Source organism: Clarias gariepinus, chromosome 27, assembly GCF_024256425.1.
Source record: "Clarias gariepinus isolate MV-2021 ecotype Netherlands chromosome 27, CGAR_prim_01v2, whole genome shotgun sequence".
NCBI classification, from domain to species: Eukaryota; Metazoa; Chordata; class Actinopteri; order Siluriformes; family Clariidae; genus Clarias; species Clarias gariepinus.
In genome coordinates, this window is record NC_071126.1 from 3770355 (window position 1) to 3797755 (window position 27401).

General features: G+C 42.8%; 1 protein-coding gene across 1 annotated transcript; it reads left to right on the forward strand.

The window, feature by feature from the left end:
- Positions 1–1837: 1837 nt before the first annotated feature.
- On the forward strand, positions 1838–27096 carry LOC128515151 (flavin-containing monooxygenase 5-like). Its single transcript, XM_053489201.1, has 8 exons — positions 1838–1970; positions 10767–10955; positions 11043–11199; positions 15193–15335; positions 25282–25481; positions 25803–26158; positions 26539–26611; positions 26727–27096. Exons 1-8 carry the CDS (start codon positions 1839–1841, stop codon positions 27094–27096), a joined length of 1620 nt encoding a protein of 539 aa, XP_053345176.1. The 5' UTR covers position 1838.
- The last annotated feature ends 305 nt before the right edge of the window (positions 27097–27401 follow it).

The following is a 27401-nucleotide window of genomic DNA, read 5'->3' on the forward strand; positions in this document are numbered from 1 at the left end:
CCGTCTTCGTCTTAGAATATACAGAACCATGCAGGGTAAGGTGTATGGTGTATTCTAGTCATGTCCATGTATGTGCAAAACCATGCCCTTACTTTCAAAATCTCATTCAAAGCTTGAAAAGCTGAAAAGTTGGCAGCTATCACACACATATTTTAGGAATGAAAATTAGATGGTAAATTTGTCATCAGATTTTATTTTGAAATTAACAGAAATTATTTAACCACAGACATTTTAGATGAAAACATTTATATTGTGCATTAAACTTAACATGTACTATACTTTTCAAATGTGTTTATTTTCCCTAAAATATCACTTTTTTAATACATTACTTACATCTACACTTTATATAAGTATTTTTGGTTGCCGCATGCTGCAACGAACACCAATAACTCCATAAATGTGCTTGAAAAATTGATGGTTGGCGCTTAAAAACCAATACCAATAGGTTACCGAGACATTAATATCCTCCCGACATTAACGACTTTAATAAACACGTCAGAATTTACACTAAGCCCAAAAGAGGCTGTGAGCAGCAATTACCGTCCTCTACCATGCTTTTCAGTAACCGTGACAAATTAGTCAGCTCAGTGAAATGGCAGCCTAAAGCAAAACCGCGTGGAGGAACATGTGCCAAAAGTTTTTAACTAAAAATATTTTTTTGCTGTTTAGGACCAATACAGCATGAAATGTTCTCTGCAAAGGTAGCAGCTTAATCTTGTTAATCGATCCTCACTAATCCCAGAAGCACTCAAAAAGCTGCTACTTCTGTTGTTTTCTTGTGTCTTATTTCTAAGCTTTGGCAAATCAAATGTAAATATTTGTCAGGCTAATAAAGCACTTTTGAATCTTGAATCTTAAAATCATGAGTGGTTCCCAGCTCTGGCAGAGGCACCCCAGGTTTACCTTACCGCTCCATGTATACAGGCTGACAGTGACCGACTATGCAGCATGGCTGCACACTATAAGAGGAATAGACTCTTAAAAATACATAAATTTTGATAATTATAAAGAAATGCCGGCCTTTGCTGCTTACTAATTAGTAGCCTTGATTGGCACGCCAAATAAGAAGTGACTAATGTTTGTTTTTATTTAAAAACGTTCAGTTTCAATTTTTTATTCATTGACAATAAGACAGTCGCATGTGAGATTGATTTCGGAGCATAGATTATTCTATTGGTCGTCTATTAAATTATTCTATTCTACTTCCTTATAATCTACATAAAATAATAATACTGTACCTGGTACAGAACAGGACCTGTAGAAACCCGGGAAATATAAGATACCCACTAATTTAATTCTATTATAAAGGACAGCTTGTTTTTCATGAGTTGCGAGCCTTGTCAGAAAGAGATCCTGGTCTCTGAGAATTGTGGTTTGCTGCCCATTATTTCAACATGACTCTTTGGCTCCTACACTATAAAAAAAGCCACCTCAACGTAAGTTGCTCAGCTTTTAGAGAAAAAAACTCCAAAAAACTTTTTTGTTCCTATATACTGAGAGCACTTCTGGAAAGAGTGTATATATTTGTATGTTCTTTTTTTATAATTAAATTCTTTTGGTGTAATTTGTCATTTGTAAATCATAAACCTATAAATTTATGTTCTAATATAATATTTGATCAAGATTATCTAGGGGGCAGGGGGCATTTTAGCACACAACAACCTAGCAACCGCAGCTGCAGAAGGAGAGGCTGCCTATCTAGTGAACGCAAGGAGCGACAACAAATTAAGGCACATGCCCATCACAGGCACACACCTTGACATATGTTATGCAAATTAATTAAATACTGTAGCTGTGTGTACTGTATTGATAATATCTCTGATTTTCAGATCCACAGTATGGCTCGACGTATTGTTGTGATTGGAGGAGGGAGTGCGGGACTGACCAGCATAAAGTGCTGCTTGGATGAGGGTCTGGATCCAATATGTTTTGAGAGCAACGATGACATTGGAGGTCTCTGGATGTTTAAGGTGAGATTTGTTTTGCTAAAGAGAAATTATATTTTGTTTGGCTGTTTGTTTTGTACGATTAACATGGTAAATTAGATTAATGCAATTTGCATTAACAAATTGCTTACCATTTCCAGACTTTCCTAAAGGAGTTTAATTCATTTTTTATTTTTTTTAAAAGGGCTTTCCCTGAAAGTGAAAACTCAGAATGCAAGTAACGCAGTTTGCGAGATGAGCAAAGATTTGCGGGAACCGGAAGGGGTTTGAAGGTCTCCCGGCGTAGGTTGGTTAGTGTCTTTGGCCCTGGCACACACTGGACACGCCTAATTAAACTTTTTGACATCCCTAGCCATAGATGGCTCGCTGGAGAAACTGAAGGGAGCGTCTTGTGCCTGGATGTCCTGAGAGGGGGGAGGAGGGGCCCCATTGGAGGACCTCGGATCTCATGGTTTAAGTACGTAGAGTCGTCCAGGCGGTACACCTGCCGGTTCGGTCTCTTTGGTCTGCGCCTGGTGGGAATCCAGCTCGAGTTGCCGAGAGAGAGCATCAGCTTTAGTGTTTTTGGATCCTGGGTGAGAGATGGAAATTATAATTCTCAAAAAACAACACCCACCGCGCCTGTTGGGGATTCAGCTGCTTCAGGTTCCCGATGGTGATGAGGTTTTGATGGTTCGTCCAGATGATGAATGGCTCTCTGGCACCCTGGAGCCAATGACGCCATTCCTCCAAAGCCCACTTTATGGCCAGCAGCTCGCGGTCCCCTACCCCGTATCGCTGCTGAGTGGGGTCAAATTTTTTGGAGAAGAAATTACATGGGTGTAGTTTCTGATCTGGACCTCGTTGGGAGAGAACAGCTCCAGCGCCCACATCTGAAGCGTCCACCTCCACAATGAATGGTTTACTGACGTCAGGCTGAAGAAGAATGGGAGCGGTGGTAAAACAGTGGCAGAGTCTTCTGAAGGCAGAGATGGCAGAAGGGTTGATGTAGAAAGGGAGAGATGAGGGACGGGTCAGGGTGGTTAGGGGCATGGCAACTGTACTGTAGTCCCGGATAAAGCGACGATAGAAATTCGCAAACCCGAGAAACCGTTGAAATTGTTTAAGAGTCTTGGGTAAGGGTCAATGACGCACAACCTCTAGCTTCTGCGGGTCCATGGCCACACCCTAGGACGAGATAACAAAACCCAGGAACATGGTGGAGCGCTCGTGAAAAGCGCACTTTTACAACTTACAGTACAGCTGATGGGCGAGTAGTCTCTTTAGGACCGCCCTGACGTGCTGGGTGTGTTCCTCAGCGGTGCAGGAGTAGATGAGGATAACATTTAGATATGCAAATGCCCACCGTCCTAGCATGACTCGGAGAAAATCATTGCTGAGGTGTTGAAATGCGGCGGGGGCTTTGCATTGTCCAAATGGGATCACGGGGCTTTCGTAATGTCCAGTGGGGGTGATGACAGCCGTCTTTTACTCTAGAGCACGTCCCAGCCAACGCCCTTAGGCATAGTTCGGTGCAAGTCGCACCCCACTGTAAAATCCGGTTTTGTGTCCAGGAGATGAGGGGATCATGGTGAAGGAGCCATGGATGTCCAAGCAGGGGAGGAGAGTAGATGGTGGTGACGTGAAAACTGATCTGTTGGTTGATAATGAGAGTGATGGGTTGAGTTTGGGTGGTGATGGGACTGGTGGATAGGGGCCGACCGTCGACAGATGTAATCCGAACGGGTTGGGATAATGTCTCAAATTTTACCCCCAATTTTTTGGCATAAGAAGAGTCAATGAAGTTACCTGCTGCCCCGGAGTCGATGAATGCAGTACTTCTGACCCGTTTGTGGCCAAATTGGAGGTGCACTTGAACCGTGAGACCGGAGGAGTTGGTCGTGACGGAGGAGAGGAGGTGGTGACCCGGTGAGTGACTCCCATCTCTCACCTGGTCTGCGCGTTTCCCGGCCGGAGAGGGCAAATCGCTCGATGGTGCGTAGCCGACCCGCAGTAGGCACAGAGTCCCTCTTTAAATTGCTGCTCCCGTTCTGCAGCAGTCAAGCAGGCGTGTCCTAATTGCATGGGTTCCCCGGCTCCGGTGTCAACCACGGCAGGAGGTGGAGATCTGACAGAACCAGTGTTAGCAGTGGTGAATGTAATTGGTGGTTCAGGTGCAGTGCCGTAGTGGATGGAAGCAGGCGACAGGGTCCTTGGGGCTGGCTTCAGATGAGAAAGAAGGCGCTCATCAATGCGGAGGGCTAGCTGGATCAAATACTCCAGGGTGGCGGGAAGCTCTTGTCCGGCAAGTTTGTCTTTAATACGTGTGGCCAGCCCTTCGTAATAGGATGTCCGGAGCGCGGCGTCTCCCCAGGATGTCTGCACAGCGAGGGTTCGAAATTCTACTGTGTAACGGCTCACGGAAGATCCTCCCTGCTGCAGGTGATAGAGCTTGGTGTCGGTCTCCACCTGCCCGCTAGGTGTTCAAAAGTGAGCTTGAGTTGGCGGGTGAACTCATTATATAAATGGGAGGTGTCCGTATCTGACCGGAGAACTGCCGTGGCGCAGAGTAGCGATCTCACTGCTTAGCTTATTGATAAGCGATCTCTCTGCTTAGCTTATTGATAATGCTGGTCCACCACTTTGCAGAGGTGCACTTGGTTTACCGCAGAGGGCTCAGTCATTCTGTCAGTGAACTAACCTGAAGTGACCAGAAGACTTAGCTTTAGCAGTTAGCCCTTTGTAGCATGGTTGGTAAACCCAAACGCGGAAGCAAGCGAGTAGGCAGGATAACCACACGAGTTGGTCTAAGGACTCTTACAAAAGGGGAGCAAGGGAAAAACACAAATTTAACCCGCATCCTATAACACACACTCAAATCAGAAAGCAAAACCCAAGAAGGTGAGTACTCAGGAATTGGTAGACGAACAGCCTGAACCGACATGGGCGAACGCAATGACTGAGCGTTAAACCGTGGTTTGTTTACTCCTCTTATACTTCCTGGTTTGCGACCGCATTACTTCCGGGTACTAGTGCCGGTCACGTATTGAGTGTATTGAGCGTATTGAGTAAACGAAAAAAGTGCATAACAACCAAACAAAGATATTAACAATATTTACAAACTACATATAATAAACTGTATGTGTATGTGAACACGAATGAGTGGAAAATGTCAGAAGTCCGTGTTTATTGTATGTGTTATCCGCATGGTATAAGTATGGTGTATGGTGGAGTATGGTTCGGTCCCACCGGGGTTAATGAAGTACGAGAGGCCGATGACGGAGGGTGAGAAATCCATAGAATATGTATTATTCTTGTATGTCCAGTCAAAGATAATCTGGTTAAAAAAATCTTCAAAAGAAAGTGCTCCACAACAATCTCCCCCCCCCCCCCCCCCCCCTCACTCTTTCTCAGCTGTTCCTTCATTACTACTAACCCCTCCCCGCTCTTTCCCGGCTGTTCCTTCATTACTACTACCCCTCCCCGCTCTTTCCCGGCTGTTTCACCATTACTACTATCCCCCCGCCCCCACTCTTTCCCGGCTGTTCCTTTGAAGGCAGGTCAGGGAAAGGGCACTTAAAACTCGCGAAGAGGCACGGTGTAGGCGCACTTCGCGTGTGTGGATGCATTTTTTCCCTCGGGGCTTGCCATAAAAAGCTCATTTGCTCACGTTTTTATTGTTTTTTATATATTACAAAGTGTTAAAGCAAACCTGGCATGAATGCTCGGTCACATTAACAAGAGTGTAGTAACGTTAATTGTAAGTTGTTTGTGACGTAGAATGTGGGCGGGCACGTTGTTAGCGACGTAGAACATGGGCGGACATTATGCAAATATGTTATGGAGTGACGTGGATCTGTAACAGAGTAAAAATAGATTTGCTAACAACTCGTTTAGGCGAATGTGGGCCGATTCTTTTTTTTAATAGACAAAAACTCATTTATCGTGCACTGTCAGCGTCACAGATAGTGCAGATAGTTTATGTTCACATACAGATACAAGACACACTGCATGAAAGAAAATATTTGAAAAAGCATACTGTAATAGAACCTTTTTAACCCTCTGAGGTCCGCGCACGCATATATGCGTTTTAAGGCGTTTTCCCCTGATGACGCCACTAAGAACTTAAATAACACTTTCAGTTTTGATCGGACAGACAAGATCTATATATTAATAAAATCTGTAAAGTGTCTACTTTTTTTGTATGCACACATGTTAAAAATAAAACTTTGTGCATTAATAAAATAAAGAAAATAAACAGGGTGCGCTGTCTGTCGCTTTGGTCTGTGTGAACTGCAGGGAGAAACACGTGATTAAAATGAACTGAAACTCAACAAATACTCCACAGAGAGACACAAAATACATATCTATAGAAAGCTTGAATTGTCTACTTTTACATTTACCAATTTAACTCGATAACAAATAATCTGTTTTTATGTAATCTGTGTGAAAGTAAGGAGTGGTACAGATTCTCCTGTATCGGCTCATTACAGCTAATGTGAACCCGCCTTCCCGTGCGCGCGCTGTTCATATGGAAATGAATCTTTCATCAACAGAGCGCTCACAGGGAGGCGGGATCACCTCAGCTGTAATGTGGAAAAAAAACAGCATAAAAACTGATTATTTGTTTCCGAGTTAAATTGTTAAATGTAAAATTAGACAGTTAAAGCTTTCTATAGATATGTATTTTGTGTCTCTCTGTGGAGTATTTCCTGAGTTTCAGTTCATTTTAATCACGTGTTTCTCTCTGCAGTTCACACAGACCAAAGCGACAGACAGCCCACCCTGTTTATTTTCTTTATTTTATTAATGCACAAAGTTTTATTTTTAACATGTGTGCATACAAATAAAAGTAGACACTTTACAGATTTGATTAATATAGATATTGTCTGTACGATTAAAACTGAAGGTGTAATTTAAGTTCTTATTGGCGTCATCAGTGTTTTTTGGCACTGTTCTTACACTTTTATATTTTAACATGTAATTTATGTGTAATTTGTGATAACATCCATATTTTCTGTTAGAGTGGCTGCAGTAATGCAGCTAAAAATCAACTTTAATTGTTTAGGCCTAATAAACTGTTTAACTGAACTTACAAGTAAATCTTAAGTTTTTTTGTGTCAAATACATTCTCAAATAACCTAAACACTGAAAATATACACCTTATTTTGTCCTCAGATACTTTCTTGTAACTCTCCTCTCTCAGTCACATACCTGTCTGATGGCTCATTATGCAGATCAGTATGCAGGCCTTTTTGTTCTCAGGTGTGAATCACTGCATTAGTAATGATAGTTCACGCCTTCTCGCATAGACCCTTTACACTCAAAAAGTGACTTAAAAAATGTTAATCACTATATTGTTTTCTGTGAGCAAGTAAAAAAGATCATTTTCACATCATTTTGAAGCAAAAACAGTAGTCCACCAGCCCAGTTCCCAAAAAGTATTGTGAACAAATGTTCTGTATAAGTTTCATGGCCTTATTTAAGCTACTTTTATTTTCACAAAACTTACGAACCATGCATAATATTTTTTTCCTAAAAAATGCAAACACATACATTCATTTTGGTCACGTATTATTGTAGAACAGTTTGTGCTGATTACAAGAAAAATACAGGTTGGTCAATAATATATTATAAGTAGCTGAAAAAAGCACAAATATCAGAGCATGTCCAAACATCTCAAGGACCTCAGAGGGTTAAATGTAAAGTAACCATGGTATCATCTAAGAAAAAGTTCTAAATCCACTGAATCAGGAAACTATGCAAAAATTAGGGAATGGGCAACCTTTCTTTTGGACGTTTCTTTTATTCTTTTCGATTGTTATTTATATTAGACCCATTCAAGCTCAACCAGGTTAAATGGACAGGTTCAGTGCAGAGCCATTTTTTTTAGGTCTCTCCAAATATGATCTATTGGATTCAGGTCTGGACTCTGGCTAGGCCTCTCTAGGACTGTTCCAGAGTTGTTCTGGATCCATTCCTATGCTTTCTTGGTGTTATGCTTTGGCTCATGGTATTGTTGAACTGTAAGCCTTCATCCCAGGCTCCTGGGCACTCTGAAGAAGGTTTTCACTCAGAATAGCTCTTTATATGCTGGAACCACATGTTTTCCTGTAGGGATAGTTTTAATAAGTGACGTGCAGTGCCCAAATATAGTTTTTTTTTCTTTGTGTCATCAGATCAAAGGACTTTGTTTCTTACTGTCTCAAAATCTTTCAGGAGCTTCCAGTCAGCGGTCATGTGCGTTTTCTTGAGGATTGGCTTCTGTCTGGCCAATTAAATGGTTGTTTATTACCGGAGGCTGGTTGAAGATATTGCTCTGGGGTGGGCTTAGACCCTGTGGCATGGTCTGCTGCCTGCATTTTCCATCAATGTAAGATCTTGCCGCAAGGAAAAACAGGTTAAAGACCTAGAGAGCAGAGTAGTGGAAAACAAGTGCTCTTTGATTGTGTGTGTGTTTAGGGATGACCTAGCATGAGTGTGTTAGTTTGATAGAGACTTTAAACCAAATCTATAAGTCTCTGGATAGGGGTGTCTGCTGAATGCTGTTAATGTAATGTAGTGTTTTTCCGCCGGAAAGACGAGTGAGCTTATTTGCTGCCCAATGCAATGGCTGGGAGTACTTTATTAGGTACACAGCATGTATGGCATGAGCAGCACATTCACACAGGAACCTACATCCAATTCAGCCTCAGCCTGAACCGGAGCACATTTCACACGTCACACACCCCCACACACACAAACAGGGCCGAAGCCACTAACCCAAACACCTTTCCCCAACACGGTGAACACACCGACATCCCCGCAAGGCATGCTGGTCGTCAGCCGCCGCCCCGCCCACGCCACACTGCCCCCACCCGAGCTGTGACCGTCCCTGGTCACCATGACAAACTTTATTTCGGAGGCGTGGAGGCGGTCGGCGCTGACGTTGGGAACGCCGGCGTCCTTTGGCAGGTGAGGGATGAACGCGAACATTGTCCTGAAGCAGTCCGCCTCCACAGAGTTCGATGTTTTCTCAGCATGCGGCTGGTAAGGCGCAAGACGATCCCAGTGAAGCACAACTCGTGCCCGCCCCGCAAACCGCACCCGGTAGAAAACATCGGAGAGCCAACAATTACCGTACAGGGGCCCACCCAGTGGGACATAAGCTTGGACGAGAGCCCCCTTTTCCTCCTGGAGGGACACACCCATACCTGCTCTCCGGCAGCAAAATCCCGCCCCCGGCTGTGAGTGTCCACGCCCATACGTGGTGCCCATAGGTGCCTCCACACGAAAGTCTTGCAGCGGTGGCCGCGAGCGCTGGGTGGGGCCCGTCTGCTTGGCGATGGGCAGATCACGGTTCAGCTGTGACACCGGCGAAGCCACTGTGGGTGACGCAGTAACTCGGCTGCACGCTGGCTCGCTGGCCGGAGAGCCTGGAGAACTGCACGGGGAGAATGTTCTGCGTCGAGGGTTCTACGTCGCCACGGCGCTCCACTAGCTCGCAGTACCGGCCAAGCGCTTTGCTGCCCTGCCGGAAGTTCCGGAAGTGCCCTGCTACCGGACGTTCCGCCTCCTGGGTGTGTGCTGCTAACCTGTCCGGCTGTGGTTTGGGTCCTAGCAACCTGGCTACCCCAAAATTACCTCGCAGAGTTCCGCTAGACAAACTTAACATCGCACCCCATCTCTCCAGAATGTCCAACCCCAAAACGCAGCCCTCCTCGACATTCCCCACAACGAACCCGTGGGAATAAGTTCGACCACCCACCTGGACTCGCGCTGTGCGACACGCCCGTACCTTCACGTAGCCCCCAGCAACAGTGCGGATGTTGAAGGCAGGATCAGGCCGTCGGCAAACACGCTTGCTTTGCCCCAGTACTCCAGAGCGCAGCAGCGAAACAGTGGAGCCGGTGTCCACGAGCGCCCGCAGTAAGACGGCGTCCAGCACACAGTCGACGTAAACTCTTCCTCCCGGCGCTAGTTTAGCAGCTGCTGGTGTACGCTGTCCCTCAGGCCTGAAAACGTTCTAGTCCCGAGGTCCCGTGCCTCGGCCTCGCCGCGAAACTTCGGAGACTTGCTCGTTGCCTAGCTGTGAAATGTCGGAGACTTGCTCGTTGCCTAGCCGCGACGGGTAGCCCTGTCCCCGGCTAGGTTCACAAACCGAGCGCCACTGAGCTGCGGGTGGTCGCTCGGCTCTTCCGCCGTGATGTTCCGCCAATATGGGCTCAGCGCGCTTGGCCTCGCGCAGCGGCAGGTCGCCTTGCCGGCTAACGGCGCACGGAGCTGTATCTTGCTCCGGCGCTTGCGCAACGCCGGCCTCCGCCCCGAGATCCAGCGCCGGGATTTTCTTCTTGCCGCTCTGCGTTGGTTGACGTGGTGTGCTCGCGCTAGCTCCGTCGGGAAAGCGCTTCTTCTGTCCGAGTAGTCGCTTCACTACTTGGCGGCCCGCTTGGATCTTCAGAAGGTCCTCTGTTGTGCGCTCGAACCCGTTACTCTCCATCCCACTTTTGACACCAATCAACACGGTGAACACACCGACATCCCTGACATCACCGACAAGGCATGCTGGTCGTCAGCCGGCGGCCCGCCCACGCCACAGTAATTTATTTACACTTAACAGTTTCAAAGAAAATGTCATGATTTGAAGTCAACCTATTCAGTTCACAAAGTTTGGAGAAAAAAAGCTGCGGAGGTTTTTAACATGCATGACTTTTTTTTTTTTTTTAAAGCCTTTCTGTTGCACAATTTAAAAGCTTGTGTCAGCACAACATTGTTTTGCTTGATAATAAACAACTAATGAAAATTGTGATGTGAGATTGTCAGTTCTCTATTAGTATTAATGTGTTTTTTTTAAATGTGCAGGAGACACCAGAGCCTGAACGTTCCAGCTTGTACCGCTCGCTGGCCATAAATACCTCAAAAGAGATGACGTGCTTTAGTGATTTCCCAATGCCAGGACATTACCCGAACTACTTTGACCACTCCATGATGCTGAACTATTTACGGCTATATGCTGAGCACTTTGACCTTCTCAAGTACATCAACTTCCAGGTTATGATTATTTACTCCTTTGTTTATTTTTTGTACTTACATGTCAAGACGCATACAGTATGCTAAAACTTATGTTTCAACTTTTAGACCACAGTGGTTAGTGTGAAACAAAGGCATGACACTGGTCAGTGGGAGGTGCTGACTGAGAAGAGAGATGGACACAAAGAAACACATGTGTTTGATGGGGTGCTTGTGTGTTCGGGAAGCTACATACACCCTTTCACACCCCGCTCAGCATTTCCTGGTATATTCAGCTGTACAGTACCACTTCTTATAACGAATGATTATGTTTATAACCTCTAAATGAGATACAGCACATATTGTATGGAATTGGGAGGTGGCCCTTTTGTGATCTGAAGATATCTTTATTCATGCCATAAAGGCAGGCAGTGTGACTGTGCTGAAGTATGTGCAGTTCCATCTATACATATAAACCACCATTACCACAGTTGACTTTCAGTTCCGCAGCCCCTTTTAATAAAACTTAGTTGTAAGGCAGGGCTGTTATATCAAACTGGACAATAGTATTCTCCAAAGTCAACATCCTACTACACAATGGCCATAATGTTGAAGATGGCGCCGGTGAGTTTGGCTGCCGTCACGACTTCTCCAACCCCCTTTTCTTTGTTTTTGTTTTTTAAGTTAGTTTTCAGCATTTTAAAACCAGTCAAATCGTCACCATTAAGTACATTAGATATGATAAAGAAGCTCTTGTTTCTATTGGTATACAATGTACTCACAATTCGACGTTTTTAACTCTGGATCCGAGCTGGTTGAGTGAGATCCTGAGAGAGAACAACGGACTGGACGCGAAGCGGCGGCCCGAGGGAAACCAGCCGGCGTCAGGAACAGGCTGAGAGCCTGTGCACACCGCACACCTCTGCCTGCTCGCCAACGTCCAGTCACTGAAAAACATGCTTAAAAGGTCCAGAGAGACATTCACTGCAATCTCCTTTGCTTCACCGAGACATGGCTGAACCCAGCGGTGCCGGTCATCCAGCCGGCCAAGTTCTTCTCGGTTCACCGTATGGACAGGACACGGGACTTGGGGAAGTCAAGGGGAGGCGGCGTGTGTTTAATAGTGAACAGCAGCTGGTGCAACAGCGCAAGCGTTGTTCCTCTTACATGCTCCTGCACACCAAACCTGGAACTACTGTCCATCATGTGTCGTCCTTTTTACCTTCCTCGGGAGTTTACATCGGTCATAATCAGCGCCGTTTATATTCCACTACAAGCGGACACGGACACTGACTTATGCGAGCTGCATGAGGCACTCACACAATACCAGACACAGCACCGGGGCGCTGTGCTTATTGTGGCGGGGGACTTTAATAGTGCCAACCTCAAACGCGCAGTGCCGAACATTTATTAGCACATCACCTTCTCCACCAGGGGCAAAATGACACTGGACCACTGCTACACTACAGTGAAATCTGACCACGCTGCCATCTTCCTCATGCCAAAATTCAAACAAAGGGGTAGAGGGGGTACAGAGAAACAGGAAGTTCCGGTTCAGAGGAAGGTCGCGCGCTGGACTGACTAATCAATGGCCGCGTTACAGGACGCACTTGATGAAACAGACTGGGACATGTTCCGAAACAGCTCAGATGACGTCAGCATTTTACGGAAGCGGTAGTGGGATACATCGGGAAACTAGCGGATGATACCGTGGAGAAAAACACCATCAGAATGTTTCCCAAACAGAAGCCGTGGGTGAATAAAACCATCCGTGACGCTCTGAGATCTCGCACCGCCTACAACGCGGGACTTGTGTTGGGGGACATGGAACCATACAAGGCTGCGTCGTATAACATCCGGAAAGCAGTGAAAGAGGCAAAGCAGCGCTAAGAGAGAAAACTAGAGTCACAACTCCAACAGAGTGACTCTAGAAACCTGTGGCAGGGACTAAAAACAATAACAGATTAGAAAGCGCCAACAACCGGTATGACGAACGCGGATGTGACTCTGGCAGACGAGCTTAACACCTTCTATGATCGCTTCGAGGCTGCAGCTAAAGACGCTAGCAATGCTAATGCTAGCGGCGCTAACGGCTGCAGACAGGAAGACACTGCCAGCACCAGAAGCGCGTTCATTATCACCGAGCATGACGTGAGGAGAGCCTTCAAGAGAGTGAACACCAGGAAACCAGCGGGACCAGACAGCATCTCAAGTCGTATTCTCAAAACCTGCACAGATCAGCTAGCACCTGTGTTTACAAAGATATTTAACATCTCTTTATCTCAGTTTGTGATCCCCACATGCTTTAAAGAGTCCATAATTCTTTCTGTCCCGAAGAAACCTCATCCTGCTTCTCTCAACGATGATCGCCCTGTAGCCCTCACCTCAGTCGTGATGAAGTGCTTTAAGCGCCTGGTCCATACGTCATAATTTCTTCACTACTAGACACACTGGACCCTCTACAGTTTGCCTGCCGCCCAAACCGCTCCACAGACGATGCAATCTCCCATCTCCTACACACATCACTCACTCACCTGGACACTAGGAAAGGGAATTATGTTAAAATGCTCTTCACCGACTACAGCTCTGCATTTAATACCATAATTCCCTCCACACTCACCACCAAGATGGAGCACCTGGGACTCAGCTCATCTATGTGTCAGTAAATCTCCAATTTTTTGACTGGCAGACCACAGGCAGTAAGGATGGGCGGACATGTCTCAGCCTCACTCACTCTCAGCACTGGAGCCCCCCAGGGTTGTGTTCTGAGCCCCCTGCTATACTCTTTGTACACCTACGACTGCATGGCCACTACCAGCTCTACCACCGTCATCAAGTTTGCTGATGACACTGTCGTGGTGGGCCTGATCACAAACAACGACGAGACGGCCTACCTGGAGGAGATTGGAAATCTGGAGAACTGGTGCCAGAGGAACAATCTCCTCCTGAACGTCAGCAAGACAAAGGAGCTAATAGTGGACTTCAGTACAAAGCAGGAAAGGAACTACCAGACAGTAGTCATCAACAGAAGCCCAGTGGAGAGAGTGGACACCTTTCGATACCTCTGTGTTTACATCATGCAGGACCTGTCATGGTCCTGTCATATCAACACAGAGGTAAAAAAGGCCCGGCAGCTTCTGTACCACCTCAGATGCTTGAGAGACTTTAGACTGCCCTCCAAGGTGCTCAGGAATTTCTACTTCTGCACCATAGAGCATTCTGATGGGAAACATCACGACCTGGTTCAGGAACAGCACCATGCAGGACAGACGAGCTCTACAGAGGGTGGTGCGATCAGCTGAGCGCATTATCCGCACCGACTGTCCCTCTCTCACTGCCCTGCCACTCTCAACTAAACCGTTTGTGTGTGAACTATGAGATGTGATGCTAAAATGTGCAATCTGATCTGTGACCATAATTAAGTAGCAATTTTAAAATTTTAGTTGTGTTGTTAAACTACTAGTAAAAATAATCACTGTATACATTGAGCACTTTGTAGCCTCTGTAGGAGTGAGAAGCCCCTTTATTTTACCTCTGTATTCTTCTCCTGTTTTTTGTTTAGAAAGTTAGGTTAGACAACCTGTATTTCATTTTGTGTTTAATTTGTGTCCTGGCAAGTCTAGGGCCGGTAGAGTATTTTTGAGTAACTCTGAATGTAATAAAAGGCTACATTTACTTTGGTAAACCTGGGGGCTACCCTAACTTGGGAGTGGAAAGGTGGTGAGAGGTCTTATTATGTTATGCCCATTACACCCCTAGTTAGAGGTCGTAACACCAGGGAGAAAGACACTGTTTGGAGAGGTTTTATTTTTTGCAATTGAAAAGTACTCTAATTACTTTTATCAGAAGGTAATGCTCTTATGTAACTGATTACTTTTTAATGACAGTAATTTTTTAAATGTAATAAGTTACTTCAAAAAGTAACATCCCCCAACACTGCTCACCTCTAAGCCTCTAGTGGACGAGGCCTGAGCACATTGTACTGTATCTTGACCACATTCAGAGGAAGACCCTTAGCTATTAGATTGGACTGCTCAACAGGCAAACTTCACAGATCAGGAAAATCTGATAATGTGGAGGATTGCTAGGCAGATGTGACACACTTCGTGTAAATAAAGGCTTCTATTTTATTAAGGCATGAGTAGAGCCATGTCCTTAACCAGGACACAAGATGGCAAGATATCCCATATATTATGTGTTGTATGAAGTGATTTGACTGCAAAGCACATAGGTGCCAAAATTCTTATTTTAACCTTTTACCTTTTTTTTTTTTTTTTAGGAATAGACACATTTCCAGGTAAGTGCTGTCACAGTTGGGAATATAAGGATCCACATTCATTCCATGGGAAGAGAGTTGTGGTTATTGGCAGTGGCAACTCTGCTGGAGACATTGCTGTGGAGATCAGCAGAGTTGCAGAAAAAGTAAGCAAAATCAGTGAAATGATTTTATTCAGTTTTATTTATGTAGCATTTTTAACAATTGACATTGTGGCAAAGCAGCTTTGCAGGAATAAGTATTCTGAATATTTTTTTTTATTATCCTTAATGACTTGAAAAGGAACCCATCCCATTGGTGTGATACTAGATAGTGAGACCATAAATAAATAAATATATTTCCGAAGCTAAACCAAAATGTAGAAATGCTTAAAAAAACTGTTTTAGAAATTAAATACAATTAGACTATACTAGATGCATAGCCAGCTCCTCTGATTTTTAACTAGGATTGTTAAATACTGTATTAGATCTCTAACATTTAAACAGCCAAAACATGGTATTGGTGCTAAAAGTGAATTTTTAGATTGGATCATATACCTTCATTGTTCATAATGCTTTCTATCTCCTAATCCATGCTTTGTTTTTTGTTAATTTGCATACATTTATATTTTTATCACGTAAATAGAAACAAATTTGCTAAATACATGCTTTTTTGCAAATTTTTTACCCTGATATGTAGTCTCCATAACTTTTTCAATTTAAATCTTATCTTAATTGTCATTCAGATTTTACATAAAAAACACAAACATTAAAAAGTGTATTAATCTAAAATGCTAAATTAAGGTATTGCCTTAAAATTTGACCTGGTTACGGACACTACAGATTGTCTGTTTTTTAAGCTCGTCCAAAAAGTATCTTAGTTTTTCCAGACACTTGTTTAAACTAATCAAAGGTTTAAAAAAAGTTTTTAAATAAATGAAAATCATTATTTGCACAGCTGGTCTGAAACGAGCAATTTGTCTCTTTATAACATAGTATTTGTCATGTTTTCCCCTGTGCAAAAGAAAGCGCACGCAAATGCAGGTGAAGTTTAATGTCACTCGTCTTTTATTTCTTCTCTTTTCTTGTTTAACAAACATAAAATCACGACAAAACAGAACAGAAATCCTAAAGCGAACTCCCCAGGCTGGGTCTGCAGGTGGGCTGTCTTAACAACCGAAAGTAGGTCTATACTAGACTTCGTAGCTACAAGTGACGTGTTTCAACAGCCTTGACCTGGCTGGTGCGCCGCCGGCGTGCACTTGACCCCGCCTCGACTCTGCAGACACTTCTCAGTCCTGAGGAGGAAGACAAAGAGCAGACAGAAGGTTAAAGTAGCACAGTAACATAACCACGACGTTAGCAGTGAACGGAATAGGATGTACGGGTTCGGCTGGTTTAAATAGTGACACACAAGGAAAGGAGACACAGGAGATACTAATTGGTTAGTATTGATAGACAGACCGACACAGACACACTAGGGGGAGACAAAGCAGCGGTTCAGTAATCCAAGGAACCAGATCTTATTCCCCGGAAACGAGATGGCCCAGAGGTTACAGTATTCAACCCAATATTTCAAATTTCATTTGTCACATACACAGTCATACACAATCGATATGCAGTGAAATGCTTATACAACCGTCAGTGACCTTAAAAAATTTTTTTTTAAACTTTTACATATTGAAGAAATATGAATAAAAAGGAATACTAAAGAAAATAAGTTTAACTAGTAAAATAAACTGTACAAATAATGGTATAATATATACAGGTATATATAATTTGAAAGTGACAATGGTTGTTCAAATATGCATAAAAAGTGACTTATTAAAGTGTCTTGTGCAATGGTCCAGAAATAAAAATATAAATATGTAGTGCAAGTGTGTATGAATGTGTCCATGATTGTCTAGTCAATGTTGGGAGTTTAAAAAGATGTTATTAGTCTTGTGTGGTGGTATGATTGAGAGACCTTATCGCCTGCCGAAAGAAGCTCCTCTTCAGTCTCTCTGTGTTGGCCTTCAGGGAGCGGAATCGCTTTCCTGACCGCAACAGAGAGAACAGTCAATTGTTGAAATGGTTGAGGTCCTTCACGATCTTCCTGGCTTTGGTCTACAGCTTACTGTAGATCAAGTGCAGGTCAGGGAGCTCGGTGCAGATGATGCGCTCAGCTGATCGCACCACCCTCTGTAGAGCTTGTCTGTCCTGCATAGTGCTGTTTCCACACCAGGTCGTGATGATTTCCGTCAGAATGCTCTCTATGGTACAGAAGTAGAAATTCCTGAGCACTTTAGAGGGCTGTCTGAAGTCTCTCAAGCTTCTGAGGTGGTAGAGACTCTGTCGGGCCTTTTTCACCACGTTGTTGATGTGACAGGACAATGACAGGTCCTGCGTGATGTGAACACTGAGTATAAGGGCCATGTTTCATTTTTATAAATTTGTTGTTGTGTTTATTATTATTTCATTAGTTAAGCATTAAGCATTAAGTTTATTAGTTAAGCATTTAGTATGATAATCGTAAATTGCACTGTGACATCATTTCATAAGTTGTTCTGTGACATCATTTCATAGTTGTGTAGCTGCATGTCTATCACGTACGGTAGTTGTTGTTAAGATACGGAAGTGTGGAGAACACAAGCCTTTGACCGTAATACCGTAGTCTAAAAGATACAGCAAATAAGTTGTAACCGTTATTTAAGACCGTAAGCTACAAGATACAGCAAAGTTGTTGTAACCACAGTGGATTTATGCAAGAAAACTATGAGAACTGTTGAACTTTGATGTTGAAAATAAAACAAGAGACAAAGAATTCAATGGACCTTTGAATTGTGAGTAACCAAGTGTAACAAGAAAGATATGCGTCAGAACTTGTGAATAACATGCCCGTACATGTAAAGTCAAAAGCTTTCTCCGTCGTTCAAGCGAAGACAAGTGACTTAAAAGCGCACCTTACCTGCATGTGAATTTTCGGAAACACACGCAGTGACTGTTGACAAGCAACTGAAACTGAACGTAAGGATTTGCCTGCTTTAAAACTCACTATGGCAGATGGCAAAGACAACGCTGCTGTCACCGAATTTAAGCGTGTGATGGCGCTCGTCGACAAAGGCTCTGCAGACAAGCTTCACAAAATGAAGAACGCCAGAGGAGGCAAGAGGAGTCAATTGACTGCATTATCCGACAAAATAGAGTTGCTTATGTACAATCAAAACGTGCTTGATGTTGAAACTAAGTACTATAAGGATTACAAAGGGATGCTAGAAGACTTTGCTGAAAGCAATAGAGACGTGAGATTGTGCCTAAACAAAGACGATCGCGGAAGTTAGAAGCCGCTTTGTGATAAGGTTCCGCCACTGAAAAGTGCATCAATAGTGTCGTCTAAGACGCTCGCTTTTAATAAGCACGGAAGCGTAGCGTCGGCAGCGTCCAAAAGGTCCTCAACATCCACAGCATCCTCAGCTCGTCTAAAAAGGGCAGAAGCTAACAGAGCAGTCCTGTTGGCCGAAGCAGCAACCTTGGACAAACGGCAGGCGTTAGAAGTGGAGGAAGCACAACTAAAAACTAAAGAAGCACAATTAAAGGCAGAACTAAAAACTAAAGAAGCACAATTAAAGGCAGAACTAAAAACTAAAGAAGCACAACTGAAGGCTAAAATGGAAAGGCTGAAAATCGAAACGGCACTTGCAAAGGTTAATGCCAAAATAAAAACGTATCAGGGTTGTGAAGAACGACAAAGTCCCACAAGACAGAGCGTGGCCATCGAACCGAGTGGTGCACATGAATATGATGAATATTACGAGCACAGTGCGTCAACAGAATATGCCAGATTGCCATCACCTCGCCAGGCAGCCCGTTCTAGTGTGCCCGTAAGTGTCAGACCTATAATGACAAGTACTTTAAACGAATGGCCTACCCAAGGCAACAAACATTAATTTCATAATACTGATACAGTAGAGCTTCAGAGTGTGATGCAACGTAAGACAGATATTACAGAAATGCTTGTGAAGAGTCAAAGGCGATTCTTCTTACCTCAGCTCGATGTTCCTTTGTTTTATGGAGACCCACTTAGACAGAGTTTTAACCCTTTATGAAGGAGTTTAAACATGTCGTTGAATCCAAAGCTGATAGTAATGTTGATAGGCTATACTTTCTTGAGCAGTATACTAGGGGAGAGCCTAGAGACTTAGTTAAGACCATATGCCAGATCATCTTGGTTATGCAAAAGCAATGAGAATGCTACATGACAAGTTTGGAAACTATCTAAAAATCGCAACAACGCTGATGCAAAAGGCACTTAAATGGCCGGAAATAAAGCTAGAGGACGGAAAGTCGATAAGCTCTTTCTCCCTGTTCCTGGTAACTTGCCGCAATGCTATGGCAAACGTTGAACACATGGACGAGTTAGATATTTCTACCAACATGAGGATTATTGTTTCAAAACTGCCCTACAAATTGCCTGATAGATGGAGGGCCCATGCGTACGAGTACCAAAAGCACAGTCAGAGAAGAGCCAAGTTCACGCAGCCTGTACTTGTTGTGCTGGAGACAATTGCATTCTCTCCATAGTACCTGTTTAAATAAAGTCCAGGAAAAGTGACAAGACAGCAGAAGTGTATGCCTTTATGGCCCCAAGTAGTTCTGCTACTTTTTGCATGGAGTCATTAGCAAGGTGGTTAAATGTTCAAGGCAGAAACAAACACTACCTTCTACATTGGTCTTCCATTTAAGAAAGCAGCTATTCAAATGCCAAACAATCAAAGTGCAGCCAGCGCACACTAAACCTCAAAAGAAAATTCAAAAATAACTGCTTCTTTCACGAGGAGTATTCAAACTTCATGAAAAACAAAGGTCATGCAGTCAAGGTTCCTACACCTCACTTGAGTCGATAAGATGGTCAATGGTCATACCTTAACATGGTGTATATCATCCTCAGAAGAAAAAGCTAAGGGTGGTCTTTGACTGTGCTGCCAGCTACCAGAAAGTATCATTAAATAGCGAGCTCCTACAGGGACCAGACATGGCGAACTCACTCATTGTAGTGCTTACATTGAGCTTACATTCATGCTTCAGACAAGAGGAAGTTGCAATGCTGGCAGATGTGGAAGCCATGTATTATCAGGTGAGAGTTCCGGAAAAAGACACAGATTTGCTGCGCGTTCTATGGTGGCCGAATGGAGATGTAAGTCAAGATTTGGTCGAGTACAAGATGGTCGTTCATCTGTTTGGTGCAAAATCGTCTCCAAGTGTTGCTAACTTCGCCCTTAGGAAATCAGCAGAAGAAAACCGCAGCAATGCGTCTGCTGAGGCAGTCAACACAGTACTTAGAAACTTTTACGTAGACGAGGGTTTGAAGTTTGTTTCGAGTTATGATCAAGCAGTTGCGTTATATAACAATCTCACCAACCTTTGTGCAAGTGGAGGGTTCCACCTCACCAAGTGGGCAAGTAATAGTCGTGCCTTACTGACTTCTATTCCTGAGAGTGAAAGAATCAAAGACATGAGGGACTTAGATTTGAGCAAAGATACACTTCCTTGTCGAGAGAGCTCTAGGGGTGTTGTGGTGCATCAATTCAGACACGTTCAAGTTTAAGATTAGTTTAAGAGAGCGGCCTGTGACAAGAAGAGGAATCTTGTCAATTACTAGTTCAATTTATGACCCATTGGGCTTCCTTGCGCCAGTCATACTGCCAGCTAATGTAAATATTACTTGCAGTAGTTGTGGAAAGAAAAACTTACATGGGATGACAGCATTCCTGAACAGTTTGCGAGATGGAAAGCCTGGCTACAAGAGCTGCATCAATTGTCCGAGTTTAGTGTGGCAAGATGCATAAAACCAGTCGACTTCATCACAACTACAGCACAACTTCATCACTTTTTAGACGCAAGTGAGATGGGATATGGAGTTGTCTCATACCTTAAGTTGGTAAATGCTGATGGACTCGCACACTGTGCATGATGATGGGGAATTCTCGTGTAGCACCCTTGAAACAAACCACTATTCTGCGAATGGAATTGACAGCGTCAGTGGTTGCTGGGGGCGTGGGACCAAGACCAAGATGGCGGCGTGTACACATCGCAAGGCTCAGTGTCTCTTCAGTTTCTGCAGTTTTGCAGTATTTTTCCTTTCTCGGGTCTGTTCGTGCAGAATAGTAGTACTTTTACATCGTACATCCGACAGGAGCTCATGGATATTGGTTTGTACAGATCTGGCCTTTAAAAACGCACGTTTTGAAAAAAGGGTTCCAAAAAATGCCCTTCATTACCTGTAGGGGGCAGTCGTGTTTCAGTCTGAACCGACAAGCGACAAAGCTCATAAACGTGTCAAGCTCAAACTGATATGTATTTATTCTTCATTTTCTTCTCTCCTTTAATGATGGTACTTCTTTGACTGCGTTTTCTCCATTTAGAATTATTATTATTATTAGTAGTAGTTCTCCGAATTTATTATTATTATTGTAACGCACCCGCGCATGTGTGCAAAAGGACTACAAAGAAGTATGACACATTGTTTTTATGCGCTTTGAGTATACACAGGCACTGGTGGCTCAGTGGTAGGTGATTTGCCTGCCATGCTGAAGGCCTGGGTTCGATTCTTAGTGCCGGTGTTATGCGCTAAAATGCCCCTTCGATATAACCATGCCATTATATTATTAAGTTATGCTTCAGTACTAAATGCATGTTTGCAACTGAGATTTTTTTTAAATTAGGCTATAAAACACACTAGCATTCACCTCACAGTTGCTATAATTTAATGATAATCATAAGCAAAAAGTGTAAAACAAAGGATTCACATTTATTACATTTTTACCCAGAGCGGGATTCGAACCAGGGTTTGGATGATTTTATACTATTATTTAAGCAATGCCACACCATGTGGAAAGCTGCAGAAATGCTTCAATTTTATTAGCTGTTACTGAGTGTCAGCTATTCACGACTGGCCCCTGCGGAACCCAGAATCCCCGGGCTTTGACTGCGCTTTCTCCATTCGTTATTCAGGGGCGGACTGGGACCAAAAAGTGGCCCTGACCTTCTGGCCCACAGCAGCCTACACCATAATACATTGGCTCATTAATGTAGAGATACATTTTTAACACCAGTTACTAGCATAAAAATATAACACAATACAGAAATCAATGCTATTTAAACATATTATTTGAAGTATCACTGAACATATTTTGGGTCATATTAGTAAAACAAAGAAACGAAAAAAAGAACATCAAGACAAACAACATATAAATCTATAAAGACAATATTTTTAAAAGAATGGCAATTAAACTGAACAGGTGAGCTAAAATTAAATCAGTAGCAGCATAAGCTCATGCTAGTAAACTAGTTACTAATTTTAATTATTATGGTAGTCAATATTAATACGAAATAATGCTGAGAAACATCATTGACTACCATAATAATTACTAGCACGAGTTACTGCTGCTACTTATTTTATTCAGTTTGATTGCCATTCTTTTTACTTGGCTCTGGTAGATCAGTTGGTCATCATCAGCAGGCACTGGGTTATCATCACTAAGTGGTATGTCTTACAATGCGTTAAGATGATACCTCCAAAATGCAAAATGTTCATGATAACTCACAAAAAAAGGCCAATCTGTCCTTTCTTTATAAAGTGTTTAGGTGAAATTCCATACAAGAGTGATAAATATGCAAAAACAAAAAAAAATCAGAAAGGGGCAAATACTTTTTTATGGCACTGCACATGTAGTCAGATTGTTCCACTGGGATTAAACTGTGCCAGGTGGAGTTATAGCACTTTCAAAATCATACTAACTACACTGATATGAATAACTTTGAATGATGAATGCTTTTTAACACCCTTGTGACTCAATAAGAGACAATGCAAAGAATATTTTCTAACAGCATGTAAATGATACATTTTGGCAGTATTGTCCTGCATCTTTTGAAATACATAAATAAATAAAAAATCACAATACTGACAATGTCTCATTTTGCTGTCAAACTGTTTATAAGCCTCCTGGGTCTCTGTGAGACTGGTGCTACTGGACACTGAAAATATTGTAGCTTTATATGTTGTTTGTCTTATTATTCTTTCCTTTGTTTTACAAATATGACCCAAAATATCTTTTTATTCGTTGAAATTATTATTAATTTGCTCAGAAAATTTGCTGCATCGAGAAAGGATGCCCACGTGTGTGAAGAAAGAACACAAAAGTGTATAATCTTTAATAAAGTAAGCCTAATACAATATTGTTTCCAATGCTGAAGCAAACATGGTTTTGTTTTAGTCTATTCTTTGAATACAATGCGTTAGCGCGCTCTGAGGTGAAGTGCACCCACAGTTACTGTAATCCCCCCATGCTTTAAATCTACCTCAATTGTGCCAGTGCCGAAACACTCAAGCCCAACATACCTGAATGACTACTGCCCTTGAGTGCTTTGAGCGGTTGGTCCTGACACACCTAAAGGACTCTTTCCAATCCTCACTAGACCCACACCAGTTTGCTTACCGTGCCAACAGGAGCACAGAGGTTGCAGTCTCCTAGGCGCTGCACTTTGTACTCACACACCTGGACAATATAAACACCTATGCACGAATGTTGTTTGTTGACTAGCTCAGCATTTAATACTGTTTTACCCTATAAGTTAATCACCAAACTCAGAGATCTGGATATTAACACCTCACTTTGTAATTAGATTATAAACTTTTTGACCAACAGACCCCAGGATGTTAGGTCAAGCCACATCTGCTCCACTACCGTCACGCTCAACACTGGCGTACCACAGGGCTGTGTGCTAAGCCCCTTCTTTTACTCTCTCTTCACCAACGACTGCAGGCCTGTGTATGGATCTAACAACATCATCATCAATCAGCAACAACGATGAGACTGCCTACAGGGAGGAGATCCAGCACCTGGCCTCTTAGTGCACGGACAGTAATCTGCTCCTTAACACCAATAAGACCAGGGAGCTCATTGTGGACTTCAGGAAAGGAAGAAGAGGTTCACATAAAGCCATTCAAAATAACAGGATGGCTGTTGAGCCTGTGTCATCCTTTAAGTTCCTGGCGACCCACATTTCGGAGGACCTATCCTGGTCCACAAACACCTCTAGCCTGGTCAAGAACGCTCACCAGTGCCTTCTTTAGAACACTTAAGAAGAACCAGCTGTCCTCAACTACTCTGGTGAACTTCTATCGCTGCACAATAGAAAGCATCCCAACCAACTGTGTCACAGTTTGGTACGGAAGCTGCTCTGCTGCTGAGCGTAAAGAACTGCAGCAGGTGGTGAAAACTGCACAGCATATTATAGGGACTCCACTTCCAGCCATTGAGGACATCAAGAAGAAACACTGTCTGCGTCGAGCACGCAGTATTCTTAAAGATTACTCTGACCCCGCCCACAAACTGTTTTCTCTCCTGCCTTCTGGTAGGCGCTTTAGGTGTCCCAGGCCAAGAACCAGCAGACTGAGGAAGAGCTTCTTTCCCAGAGCTGTCTTCTTATTGAACTCTGCCCCCCACTGCCACCTGCCCACCCCTCACACACCCCTATACTCTTTCCATTACCATTACACTATTTAATATGGACTGCACTACAATGTACATACCTGTTTGAATAAACTAATACATTTGTAAACTTCTGATTGTGTATATATCTGTACATGTCTACTGTAAATTCCTGTCTATATAAATTGCAACCTGTACATTATGTTCATATCTATCTGTACATGTCTACTTGTAAATTCCTTCCTATAGAAAATAGCAACCTGTACATTATGTTCAGATATGTTCATATCTATTTTCAAATTCCTGACTTCAGTTAATAGCAACTTGTATATACTGTTCATCTATTGTAAATTTCTATTTATAGTTACTAGCAATCTGTATATTATGCTCACATAATATCCATCTGTAAAAATTACCCATAGCTTCTCCCTGCACAAATACCTTTTAAGTGTACTTAGAACTTATACCTTTATCCTGCACTTTCTGCTTATTGCACTTCTGGTTAGACCTAAACTGCATTTCGTTGCCTTGCACTTGTACATGTGTAATGACAATAAAGTTAAATCTAATCTAATCTAATCTAACCTAATCTAATCAAATATCTACTTAAACATTACTGTTTTTTATATATTTTTACTTAAAAGACTTTTCTGAGCATGCGTGATGGAGCATGGGTTGTTAGCCGTGTGTCTACCTGCGGCCTGCCTTTGGATATGAACCTAACTAAACGTCTGAACAGCATACTGATGCAAGTACTTCCCCATGCACTGCTCAATTGGGCAGTGGAGAGAGTCTACAATGAGAAATATGACCACAAGCTGTATGGACTGCAGCCTAATTATAGGTGAAACAACACAACACTACTCACATACTTACATGTCACAATTCACATCTGAAAAGACACAAAACACTTTTCTTAACCCAGGGTTTAAGAATGGCTTTATTCCTATGGATACATGCTACATCCCAGAAACGTAATCAGTATACAATAAAGTGTATCAAAAGACTAAAAAAAACAATCTAGCCCATAAGGTTTAAAGTGAAGTCATAATTTAATAATGCAGCACAATGTTTTTTCACTGATATTTGTGCTAGGAAGTTAGTGTAAAGGATTAAGTAAAGCATTTCTTAAATTACATCTTTTTTTAAATTATTGTTCTTACAGGATACTTAAACAGCGACTAATGATTAATGATGAACTACCAGCACGCATCTTACAGGGGGCCGTGCAGGTGAAACCAAACGTGAGAGAGTTCCAAGGCTCAACTGTGGTATTTAATAATGGCGCTGTCGAAGATGGGATCGATGCAGTTATCTTCTGTACAGGATACAAGCCAAGCTTCTCATTTTCAATCTCTGCAAAGGGGATGGATCATGTGGGGGAAATGAGTCTCTACAAGAAAGTCTTCCCTCTGGTCCTAGAGCACCCCACACTGGCTGTCATAGGGCTAATCATTGGCCCTGGAGCTATGATGCCTATGATGGAGATGCAGGCACGATGGGCCACTCGAGTCTTTGCAGGTATTAAAGAGCAAGAAGAGATTGTACAGAAACACAAGATTATCATGAAATCAAATTAATCAAATATTGATGCTACGTAAAGTTGAGTTTATCTCAGTTATTAGTATTTTTAACTATAAGCATAGTGAGGCAGTGGTTATGTACAATTGCTCCATGTCTTTTTGTTAGAACGAGACAAATAATGCAAGAAGGTCAATGTCTGGTAATAATAACAAAATGTGCAAAAATACAAATCACTCAAATGAGTTATACTAGTAATAGCTTGGGAGAGAAAATTATTTATTTATTTCAGTCAGTTTAAAATAATATGACTAAAATGTTAATGTTGGTATTGACATGTTGGTATTGTTCCTTGGTGATGTTCCTTCTTTTCCCCCTAGGTTTAAACCAACTGCCTCCTGTACCAATAAGGCAGAAGATCTATGAGAAAGACCAGAAGGCAAATATGAAAAGGTGATTTAGTTTAAAGGTTTTAATTTGCATTTAAGTTTTAGATAACATTTTTCTTTAGATATTTGCAGTACTAACAGTGTCTCTTTCTTTAATGCTTTTCATTAATTCTTTACAGATGCTTTTGCCCAAAGAACACTCCTTTTGAAGTAGACTACATCCCATACATGGATTCTATTGCGCGGGAAATCGGTGTGCGTCCCAACCTCTTGTGGCTGTTCCTGACTGATCCTAGTTTGGGTGGAAGGGTTCTGTTCGGTCCCTTCACGGCGTATCAGTTTCGGCTGTGTGGGCCGGGTCAGTGGGCTGGGGCTCGTCAGGCCATCCTCACCCAGTGGGAGCGTGTATACCAGCCACTCAAGACACGCCCCATTCCTGAGGACAAAACATCAGGAATACTCTTCTGGCTGGGTCTGGCAGGAGGGGTGATCTTAATTTTTGCTCTCATTATATTGCAGAAGAGGTATAAACCATTCTTCAGTATCTGAGTACACATAATCTGGCCAATAACTGCTCCAATGTTTGGTATTTAATTCAAATGATTTCTTTTATTAGGCGAATTAGGCAAATATAACCTCAGACATACAACACGTAACTTTTTTTACTGTGCCGTTATTTATTTAACAAAAATAAGGCTAAAAGGGAAAAAAATGTGCAATACTGAGTACCACACTGATTCAATAGCTCGGGGAACCATATTTAGCAGCAATGACTTATTTGTTCTCTGTATTACTTTATCGGGCTTTCATATGATTGTGAAGGAATTTGGGCCCATTTGTCTTTACAACTTTTC